General features: G+C 34.7%; 1 protein-coding gene across 5 annotated transcripts in view; it reads left to right on the forward strand.

Annotated features, from left to right (window-relative positions):
• NALCN (sodium leak channel, non-selective) overlaps positions 1 to 12,382 on the forward strand; it is a 374,466-nt gene that overhangs the window by 160,789 nt on the left and 201,295 nt on the right. For all 5 annotated transcript variants that reach the window (XM_039473391.2, XM_039473390.2, XM_074387470.1 and 2 more), the window contains one exon: positions 11,159 to 11,326. In XM_039473391.2, the coding sequence (XP_039329325.1) occupies positions 11,159 to 11,326 (168 nt within the window). The remainder of the gene's footprint in view (positions 1 to 11,158; positions 11,327 to 12,382) is intronic.

Genomic DNA, 12,382 nt, shown 5'->3' on the forward strand with positions numbered 1-12,382 from the left:
TCATATTCCAGAATAAATTATTTAGAAAATCTAAAATAAACCACTTTACCCATTAGGAGCCAACTCACAGTCTAAAAATCATCCTTTAAGAATAAATTAAGCTGCTTAGCTTCTGTTGTGAAGCTGGGGACTTGTTTTGTTACTTTGGATTAATTAACCTAAATTTAGAATTAGTTAAGAAACAGGAAAAAGTTTACTTCTTTTCTAGCCTATGCATAAACAGAAAAAGGTAAAGTTTATTTTCCTCTGTAAGAATTTCAACTTTTCATTTTGATCTAAGAGAATATATTATTATTATTGCACAGAAAATCATATTTTATAATGATCATAATCACATATTAAAATATATATTTTTGTTTTCTTAAAGAATAAAATAGCAATATTTTTCTTATTATATATGAATGTATGTGCATCCATTTAGGCTGTACATTTAACAAAATTTATCACCACACTGTATTGTTTTGCACAGGAGATTAACAACTTTAACAAAATTCTTGTTTTGAGAAATTCACCAACAGATGGGAGACATACAACAAAGAAGGAGAGGTCCTGTGTCACCTCCTAGCATTATCCCCAGCTATGTTCTCTGATTTCCTCTAGACCTGTCTGAATGGGTAACTCAACCCTCTTCCACCTCCTGGTGTTACATTTTAATGAGCACAGTAATGTTTTCTAATGAAGCTAGAGGAGAGAAAGAAGTCCCAGGACTCTGTGCTACATACCCAACAGTAAATTAACTAAAACTCTCTCTCTCTCTCTCTCTCTCTCTCTCTCTCTCTCTCTCTCTCTCTCTCTTCTCTCTCTCTCTCTCTCTCTCTCTCTCTTTCTCTCTCTTTCCCTGACTGGCCCCCCAACTCTGTCTATCCCTCCTACCCAGCCTACTCCCATATCTCCCCAGCTTGTCATCAGCCAGGCAGGCTCTTCCCTGCTACTGATGGATGCACAGAAATTCCACTCCACCCCTAGACTTGCATCTTCACTTGCTCTTTGCTCAGCAAAACAAAAACTCTGCTATTAAGAGGATCTTGATTCATCAGAAAAAAAAAAAAAAGTATCATCTACTGTTACTTAAGCCCTTTTAGTCCCTCGCAGAAAATATTTCTTTTAAATACATTCATAGTTTCTCTGCAAAGATTTCATGTGAATGTAAAATTCTTCATCTCATTCCAATTATAAAGACAGAGCAGAGAGGAAGAAGGACCTAGTATTCTTTCTTACGTGGCAGTTGTGCTTGGTGATAGGGAATCAGAGGTAAATACAGTAAAAAAGACATGGCCATAAATATGTGGCTATAGAGACCTCTTTCAACTCTTCTGAGCTACAATTCTGTAAGAATCTTAAGAGATTATCTGGATGAGTTTTATACCCAAAATTTGTAGCAATTACATGACTTACCAAATAAATTTAAGTGAATCTAAAAGAAGAAATTAAGAACAATTTCCAAGTCAATGTTTGCGTCAACACATCATATGAGCAGTTTCAGTTGTCAAATTCATGTTTCCAATAGATCTAAAAAATCAGTCTATATTGCGGTAGAGAACTAAAATATGTGTAAAGTTGTCTTGTCAGAGGAAATGAGTCATAAACTGCCAAGGGGCTAGTTCATTGAGAGAAGTTACAGCTTGAGGGAATGTTGTTTCTAAAACAGATTATTGATGAAGCAAAAGGTGCTGAGACTAAATTAATTTTACATAATAAGATTTGTGCAGGATTAGACTTATTCATGTCAGACACCTATGATGTCAGAAGCAAGCATTAGCCTTTGTGTATTAATATGATTATTATGCAGGCTTCTTTTCCTATAGTTATTTATTTTTCCTTCTTTTTAAAATTTCTACCCTTTGAAAACCTGTGACTTTCTTTACTTCCTTCTTAAATAGAAAATATTTCATAAATTCAACACATAGAGAAAACATTATAACCAATATTTGTGTGTCCATCACCCAGCTTTTTAAAAAATTAATAGTTTTTCATGTTTGGGTAAGGTTTTTCATTCCAAAATAAAACATCATTAGTAGAGCAGAAGCTCCCTGTGTACCATTTCTTGAGCTCCTCCTTCTCCCTAATCTACAGAGAACTATATTAAACATATCAATGCATGTTTTATAATAGTATGAAGTATTAATATGCCCCTTCTCTCTTTCACTCATCATTAAGTTTGGGAAATTGATTCATGTCAATTTAAGCATGCATTTATTTGTTCTGCATATAATGGCACTGGGTATTTCAATTGCTTCCAGTTTTTTGCTGTTGAAAACAATGCTTCAGTAAAAATTCTCATTTGAGTTTCTATGCCACATTTGGGAGAGGTATTTCTAAATATATACATAGACTTAAAATTGTGAATTTGTCAGATATGTTCACTTTCAACTTTGCTAAACATTGCTAAATTGAACTTCAAAGTGCTTGTATCAGTTTACATTCCTACCAGGATATATGAGCAGCTCTACTTCATGCTAATTTTTTATGTTCAGGATTTTTAATTTTCTTACAATCTACTATAATCATTATAGTTTTAATATACATTTTATTGGCTACCATAGAGATTTGATCTTTTTTTTCATATTCTGTCAGTCCTGTATTTCCTCTTCCATAATTTTACCTGTTTAATCTGTATCCTAATTGATTTTTCAGTTATCTGGTAACATGCAATGCAGACATCTCCCAGTCTTAAGCTTGTCTTTTAACTTTTATTTGCTGTCTGTTCTTCAATAGAAGTTATTAATTTTAACACTGTACGATGTAGTCGTCTTTAATTTTTGGTTCAGTGCTTTTTGTGTCTTATCTACACCAGAGTCGTTAAAGACATTCTCTTATATTAAAGGCTAGAGTTTGAAAGTTGTGCTTTTTCAATTTTAGACTCCAATGCATTTGGAATGAGATAAGGACTTTAATTTTTTCTCATATATAAACAATTGTCCTTCAAAAATTCACTGAAAATTAATTCTTTCCTCACTCCTGTAGCGCCATTTCTGTCATATATCAGGTTTACACATGTGGATGATTATGTTTCTGGACACCTCTGTCTGTGTCTGTGTCTATACGTCAAAGCTTTAGCTGATAAGATGTTGTCATACGTGCTATCCTTTTTAATAAACCTTGATCTCTATTCAGGCAAGCTCACTGATGTTGATACTCTTCTTCATGTTTGTTTGATCTGTTCTTGGCCTTGCTATTCTTGCTCTACATTATGAAAATTTAATTCATTTTACTAATGAGATTTTAAGGACATCTTTGTCCTTAAATGATGTTAAGGACATCTCTATTCAGTTTCTCTAACCTTCCTTAGTGTTTTCCAATAATGCTTTGTAATTTTCTCCAAAGGTCTTCCACATCTTTTATTAGATCCATGCCTACGTATCCTACAGTTTCTTTTATGAATGAAATAATTTCAATTAAAATTATTGATATAGGAATAATATTAATTTTTGTCTATTGACCTCATTCATAGCCAGCAACTTTACTACCATTTGTTGTTTGTGATTATCTATAGACTTGATTGGAATTTCTATGTAGATAATCATATCATCTAAAATTAAGGTTTTGTCTTTTCTTGTATAATTATTATGTCTCTGGTGTTTTTCTTCTTTTATTGTCCTGGAGTGGGTCTCTAATAAAATGTTGAATAGAGGCAGTGATAGTGGACCTGCTGGGCGTGTTTCTCTTTTGACATGAATGCTTATGATTTCATCATTAATGTTGTTTGTAGGTTTTTATAGATGCCTTTTATCATGTTATTAAAGCTCACTTCTATTTCTAGATTGCCAAGAGCATTTCTTATGATGAATTAAGTACCCGATGTTCTTCTACCTATATTGAGCTGACTATACAGACTTTCCTTTTTAATTTCTTAGTGCAGTATATTAGAATAATAGATATTTTGATGCTAAAATTATTTTAGATTCCTGGGACACTTGATTTTGTAGCACTACTTTTAATAAACAAATCCAATATGCTGACATTGTAGTTAGAAATTTTTAATCATAAGGACAGCAGTTCTATGATTTTATTTTCTTTTACATTGCTAGTCTGATTTTGTTTGGGAAGTTATACTTCCTTTCGCAAATGAAACAGACATATTTTCCTCCTTTTCTCTTCTGTGAAAGAGCAAATAAATTCCCTCTGGAACACCATCTAGGCCTGTTGTTTGCAGTTGGGTCCCCGGTGGAGAAAAGGAGAAGAGAGACCTTGATTAATGACTTATTTTATGGTTTGATTATTATGGTTTATCAATTTCAGGATTTATTGCTTGCTATTTTTAGAGTTATTAATTTTAACTAATGTCCCACATTTCTATAGTCTTCTCTCAGGATTTTTATACTGTCTGCTGAAACTGAAGGTATCATCCTTTTTGCTGCCAATATTGTTTATTTATAGCTTTCTTTTTATAGAAGTAAATGATTTCTGATACTAACTACCTGAAGTTAGACCAAACTTCACAGCACAAGGGCATGGTCCTCCACAAGACTGCCCTAAGTTGAGATACCAACTGTAAGCTCAGGGGGTTCCGGGGCCTCCATGACATATGATCAACAGACTATAAATTCGGCGGTTTCTGCTAGCCTTCTCAAGTTTGATAATTGCTAGAATGACTCATAGAAATCAGGAAAGTGCTATACTTCTGACTACATTTTTATTAAAGCAAAAAGGATACATTTCAGAGCCCACCAAAAGAAGAGATGCAGAGAGCAAGGTCTGGAAGGTCCTACATGTGGAACTTCCTGTTTCCTTTCTTCATGGGGTGAGGACACATTAGCCTCTCAGCAAATGGGTGTGAAACAATATTCAGAGAGAGAGTGCTGACAACCAGGGAAGCTCGCCTGAGCTTTGTGCTCAGGCTTCTGATTGGGTTTTCCTTAGGTAGGTGTGATTGATGGAACCATTGGCCATGTGTGCAAGGTTAGAGTTTCTGACATGGCCAGTGCTCATGAATCATCTCATTGCCGTAAACGACCATGTCACCATAAGTAACAAAGATACTTATCAGTTGGCAAATTCCAAGGATGTGGAGGCTACTTCCCAGGAATCTGAGACAAAAGCCAATCAAAGTCTTCATTTGTGGTTCAAAGAACCCGCTTTTAGTTTGGTTGATATTAACAGTTTCTAATGTATCTGAAATTATTTGTTCATTCCCAATATTCTGAACTATTAAGTCCCTTTATTTATTTTTTTAAATTTCTCCTCTCACCTTCATTATTTTCTCCTTTTCATTTATCTCTTTGGTCATCTTAAACTTCTTTGAAAATTGTTTCTTACTGAGATTCTCTGGATGGAATATAAATCATTCTATTATAAAGATACATGCATGCATATATATGTTCATTGCAGCACTATTCACAATAACAAAGACATGGAATCAACCCAAATGCTTATCAATGATAGACTGGATAAAGCAAATGTGGTTCATATACACCATGAAATACTATGCAGCAATCAAAAGGAATGAGATCATGTCCTTTGCAGGGTCATGGATGGAGCTGGAAGCCATTACTCTCAGCAAACTAGCACAGGAACAGAAAACCAAACACCACATGTTCTCATTTATAAGTGGGAGCTGAAAAATGAGAACACATGGATATAGGGAGAGGAACAACACACACTGGGGCCTTTAAGGGGGCTGGGTTAGGGAAAGCATCTGGATAAAAAGCTAACACGTGTGGGGCTTAATACCTAGGTGATGGGTTGATACATGCAGCAAACCACCATGGTACACATTTACCTATGTAACAAACCTGCATATTCTGCACTTGTATCCTGGAACTTAAAATTTAATTTAATTTAATTTAATTTTAAAAATAAAGTAAAATAACAACTACATGATTGTGAAAAAATTGTTTGACAAAATTAATTTTATCTAGAGTAAATTAATATTCTAAACTTTAGAATTTTATTTTCTTTCTCATTAGATTTATTTATGCCTTTTAAAATCTTGGCATGCTGCCTCATTTGGCTTGGGAGATTATGTTATTTCTCTCTCCCTCCCTCTGTGATCAATTCTACTCTCTTAGTGATATTACGGTTGTCTTTACCTTGATCCTGGGGCCCCCATATCCAGAGCCAGGTTTTTAAGTATCATTTGGAGGTTGCTGGCCCCTTGATATGGGTGATACTGCAGTTCTTGTCACCAGTCCATGAGAGATCTTGTTCTGATTTTTCAGATAAGCCGATTATTTCTCCTCTTGCCTCTGGAGGCCTGCAGCTTCCTATAAGGTCTTAGCCTTGGGTAATAGGTCTCACTGTTCCTTCCTTAGCAGGGAAACCCAACCTAGTCCCTGTCTTTAAGCTACGAAGTTTCTCATCTTTATCTAAGGTTCCTTAGTCTCCTCACCCTTTGGGTCCAACATTGCCTGCTTCTTGACCTAGCATATGTTTCTGTTGCATTTCTGCTCAACAAAGAAGTTAACCTCGTTTAGAAATCCTTGCTGTTTTTTTCTTTGGTAACAGTGTGTTTGAACCAGAAGGGGTTTCATAAATCATGAATTCATTTTGCCATCTTTCAGGGAGTCTTCTTTTCTAGAAAAGTGATTCCTGCATTCCTCTAAAGACATTTAGTTTTATGATATTTGTTAAAATGAAGAGTCATTTATTTTAGTCTCAACAAAATCTGCCACCCACATTTGAGTTCATTAATCACCAAGAAATGACCAAATTAAGAAAGTAATCAATCTTGCTGTAGCAGTAGCCTTTGACATTATTGTTGAGTTTAATTTCATTTTCTAGGAAACTTCAAGTAAATAAGTTTCTTCTGACAATTACTTTTTGCAAGTGTTTCTAAAGGATTTGGACATTATCTTGTTAGGTAAAAATGTAATACAATAATAACAATCTGCATTTCTCAACCATCCATCTCAAAGTCTGCTCTTTATAGCATACAGATATACACCATAAGCTAAGAGTAGGTGATTTACAGACAGCTCCAGACTGATACAGGTAATCATTTTTTGGTGTCATTTAATCTGAATTTCATGTAAGAGAATGGGATTGCCTGAACTGAGTTTCTTGTAAGCTTTGTCCCGTAATCTTCCTTTGTGACGAATATGCATTTTTCTCATGATATCCATCATGTTTCTTTGAAATTAGGAAATAGAGACTGCAACAGAAATATTAAATAACATATTTCAAATATCTTTCCACATATGAGCAATGTCTATCTCTACCATTTTATCTCACAGGCCTGCATGGCACAATCAGCTCTTTTATAATTAGTAACCTATAAATATTCATGCATTATTTATTGAGTTAAAATAAGCACAGCAATTTCCATTATTCCATTGATATTAAGAATGTCATTTTCATTCAGTTGTTTTTCCCTTAGCTTCAGAAACTTGGAAATCGTCTTCTGATTTTACCTGCTAGCTTCACACATTCAATTGCTAGTTCTTTTGGGGGGGAAAGCATTTTAAATTGATTTCTCAAACTTTTTACTCTAAAAAATTATCTGCTGACCTGACAGCAAATATAATAGTGTTATTTTTAAATAATAACCCCTTTTAGCTTTAAATCTGCATTTCATTATTGATCATTTTCTTGAGGACAAGAGAGTTCATTATAGTATATATTAAATGTATATAGTATCACAAAAGGAAAAATATTAGAATATAAATAATAAAATATAATGTTAAAAAATTCATAGAGCCTGCGTTTATGAGATTAAACTCTGCTATTGTTACCGGGAGAGGGTCCTGACTGCAAGTTGTCCAGGTTCTTGATGTTTTGAATAAAGAATTGAACAAAATGCACATCAAAGCTAGGAAAGAACAAAGCAAGGAAAGCGAAAATTTACTGAAAGTGAAAGTACACTCCAGAGTCTGGGAGCTGGCCTTGAATCTTCTTGGGTCCAAATACCCCCTAGAGGCTTCCCATTGACCACTTGGTGTTCACTCCATGTAAATGAAGTGGTGGCATGCAATCCGTCTGATTGGTTGCTGTTTGCAACCAATCAGTGGCTGAGGTGAAGTTACAAAGTTACACTCCTATGCAAGTGTCTGGTTGGGAAAAGCAACCAAGCAGAGATACTTTCAATTATCCATCTGCTAGGTGAGGGGTTGCTAAGGGAGTAGCACCTGGTCCTTTTGTTACTTATGCATGAAAAATTAGGGTTTTTCTTTCAATTTAGTTCTAGGAAGTCAGCATGAAATGGCCTTATGTTCCCTGCCTCCAAACTCTATTCCCCTGCTTCATTATGGTGACATGAAACCAGATATATCTGTTGGGCATGCATTCTCAACAGGGAGTAAAATCTCCTCCCAAGGGGTAAAAATGTGCTCTTAGTCGGGGTGGGGGGGGCGGAGGGAGTAGAAAATTCTCACTCTTTTATATAATGCAGAGGTTGCTATGCAAACCAAATAAACAAAGTAGAGGATGTCAACAAATATATAGTAAGTCAGAAGTCTCAAAACTCCATGAGTGGTGATTAAGAACAAAATCTCTAGAAGACTTCTTAGAAGAGGTGATTTAAAAAAAATGGGAACCACTGCTTTGGGGTATTTGTGAAAAGAAAGAAATATTTCTCTTCTTTTCTATGCATTGTTTCTAAGTTTTCTTAAAGTAATATTAAAAAATGAAAAGTTTATTATATTCTTACAAATTTTGTCTTAACTCTTAAAAAGTTAAGTTTTAACTTGTAGGTACTCACAAATGGTGGAATGCACTGCAGAATACAAAATAGAAGAAGGGTCCCAGTGAGGCCTTCATGGTGCAAGGGCTGCAGACTGAGGGGCCAAGGCAGTGGAGGGCTGCCAGGCTAAGAGTGACATATGCTTTGGATTTGCAGAAAGCCCCCAGATGGGATACTTGCTCAGCTGACTTTGGTGGGAGCCCTCCAGGCAACTAGGTTCTGCAGAGAGCCCAGTTGCATTCTCCGTTTTAGATGGCTCCCAGCATGCCCCTGGCGAATTTCACCCTGTCCAGCTACCATCAAGGTTTGAGTTTACTGAAATAATCTGGAGCTGCACATTGAGGAGTGGTTACTAGAACTTGCTTCCACAGCTTCTATTTTGTTTCTTCTGAATTATTATATTCCCCTGAATTTAAATCCTATACCAAACCCCATAACCTACACTGAAATAACTAGTGACCATTTAAACTAATTTGATTTTCCTAATCACCCTCTTTAAATCCTAACATAGTTCTTCTCTATGGCAGGAAAACCCATACTTTCAAGTAAGTTAGGCATATTTTAATGTGCATTGTTTTTCAGTAAAATGTTATCACTTTGGCGTTAATATTTCAGAGAGCTAGAGTGTTGACTTGCAAAAGTTAACAAACTATGTTCAAAGCAAGGCATTTGATTTCAAGATAATCTGGAATCAGGAAATCTAGTAGGAAAATCAGTGAAAATACAGATATTTAAATATAATCACATAATAGTTTGCTAAATCTTATAGTGCCTATTAGTGTCTTTCAAAAGAATATCATTTTCCCACAGAGAAAATCTTAATGCAAACAGATCCAGCTGCATATTTTACTATAAATTATGCTCCTTTAAGCAGTTCATTTCATCTGTCCTTTTGATAACAAATCCAGTTAGTAAAGTGATTAATTGTATGTATACATAATTAGACAATCTATTAGAATATTTTTCAGACATTTATTAGTAGTGTTCTTAAAGAAACACTTTGAAATAAATCACCACTCTTTTTTTTTTTTGGAATGAAAGTCTTAGTCCAAAAATACAGGTGAAGGGAGAGAAGATGTCATGGGTGCCTATTACTGCTTCCTCTGCTAATGCAGCAACCAGGTCAGGCAGTTGGTTTGGCCTTCATTACACTTCAATTTCGATTTTGCCTGAGATTCCCTAGTATCTATAGGAGAGAGAACAGGTTCAGTTCTTCCCTGTATCATTGTAAGGTCAGAACTAAGAAGCCTGTGCTAGAGAGGAACTGAATTACCTCCGGCAGGACTTGCACTGAAGTCTGAATCCTCTGGTCCCCTGAGGCCACTGCTCAGGGCAGACAGCATTTCATTTCCTGCAGGGGAGATGGACCTGCCTGCCTGCTGCCTGTGGTCCAGCAGCCGTCCACAGAATCCTGTGGATCTCAATGGGCCAGGAAGGGAAACTCACTAGAGACTGAACTATTCCAGGCAGAGAAGAGAGTCAGTAAATGACTCTACTAGTCCCTGGGAAATCCTGTATTTTTAAACTAGGTCAACTATTTGCTTATTTCTTTCCCCCATCATTAATGTGGCTGCAGATGTTCAGCAAAGGAGCTATGGCTTTTCAGGTATTTCGCCTCCGTAAACTATGGTGCCCTCTACTACCCCTCATTTGCCATGGATTAAGATAGCATAAAAGACAAATGACAATTACATCAAAAACATATATCCATGGGGAAGGAATGAAAAGTTAATTCCCACACAAAGGGAGGACCCAGAAACTAAGGATGAAACTCAGAGAATCAAAACCAATGTCTAGTATGGGGATTTCCCAAGCAAGTAGAATTGACAGGAGAGAGAATAGTTTGTTGTTGTTGTTGTTTTAATGTCTCAAGGAAAAGTAAGTAGGGCACAAAATAAAATTTCTGTGGCTTCAACTAAAAATGTCCAAAAAATGAGTTTAAAAGGGACTTAGTCATTGAGAGCTAGTTTTTAATATGGGAGATCAAGTGGGGAAAAATAACTCAAAAAGTGGTAGATATATAATAATAAGGGCAAAGTAAAATACCCTACCACACAGGTATGAATAATAGGAGTCTCTGAAGAAAAAAAGGGAACAGATAGAAGAAAAGTTATCATAAACAACAGAAGAAAGCTTTCCTAAATGAAAGAAAACCATAAGTCTGCAGACTGAAAGAGCTCATTAAATTTTAGCGATATGAAATGAAAATAGATTCTTACTCATGTCCTGGTGACCTTCCTTGGTTGCAAGCATAAAGAAAAAACCTCTTTCAGCCTCTGAACAGGCACAAGTAACCTGAAAAAGTAAAATAAATGTATTGTGCAATGGATGACTCATCTACAATATTGGAAAATAGAAGGTAGTGCATCAATATGCATAGACTACAGGGATTGGAACTGCAACTCAAAAATCTGTACACAGACAAAATATTCGTTTGCCATTGTATGTGAGAGTGACAAAAATTCATGCACTGACAAATATATGACATAATTTAGAATCAATTATAGTTTTGAACTTCAATTTCAATGTTTCTTTCTCTAGGTGGCTTTTACAGTACTTTTTGATTTGGAAGCACTTCTGAAGATATGGTGTTTGGGATTTACTGGATATATTAGCTCGTCTCTCCATAAATTCGAACTCCTACTTGTAATTGGAACTACTCTTCACGTGTATCCGGATCTTTATCATTCACAGTTCACGTACTTTCAGGTAATACATATAATGCCTATTTGTCTTTAGAAATTTTATTTCCAGAGTAAATACCTGTCACATTATTTTAACAATCACATAGAATTATATATATAATATATGTGGTAAGTATGAACTTGAGAAAGGCACAATGACATTTTAAATATTAGAAATAGTGCATTCACAAATTGTAACAACTGCTTTTTAAACTACTGAAAACTCACAGGAATAATGTAGATATTTTACTTACTTTTTCTAAATTAGCAGTATATAGATACACATATTTTTACATATGGATAATGTATACCCATACTTATGTATCAAAGTTTAAACTACATAAGATGATGGCACAAACTTTAAAGAGCAGGAAACATTAATTTAATTCCGAGTGTATATCTTCCTTGTCAATAAGCCTAGGTATTTGCTCAGCAATGATTTACAATGAAAATATTAAAGGTTTATAAAAACTTACCTTTACAGATTGTAATCAGTCATACAGTATTATTTATAAATGCCTATTACTTTCTTTGTTATGTCACTTAAAATTCTTATTTAATTTATAATAATTGGATATCTTTTTTCAATGTGATATATTAAATCACATTGCTTTCTAATTATGCAATAAACAGTAATTATTAGTTACATTCCTTGTAATTATTGAATATAGCAACGTGCTAATTGTCCTGGTAAATACTTAGTCAAAAATGATAAAATAGGTATACATGGTATTCTAGTCAAAAACACCTCAAATATAGTTATTTTCCTGATTCAAACTTGGTCGTTTATATAATTTATGACAGAAATATCTGAATGTGCATTGACTGTTTTATAAATAGATATTGTTAAATAGTTGGGAAATAAAGTGACAGGAGAATTTTAAAGAAGTAATTGTGAGAAACAGGACTAACCCTGTAGGAAACAGAAAATGCATTGCAACTTCTTTGATTTTATTTATTAGTAATTCCAAAGTGTTATTTTCAGAACGATATTCACTTTAGCTGCCAGATCACATGTAACTAGGCACTTTTAGTACTTGGGGGAAAGGACATGCAAATATAATTCACAAAAAGTAAAAAG

Source organism: Saimiri boliviensis, chromosome 16 (assembly GCF_048565385.1).
Source record: "Saimiri boliviensis isolate mSaiBol1 chromosome 16, mSaiBol1.pri, whole genome shotgun sequence".
Taxonomy (NCBI): Eukaryota; Metazoa; Chordata; class Mammalia; order Primates; family Cebidae; genus Saimiri; species Saimiri boliviensis.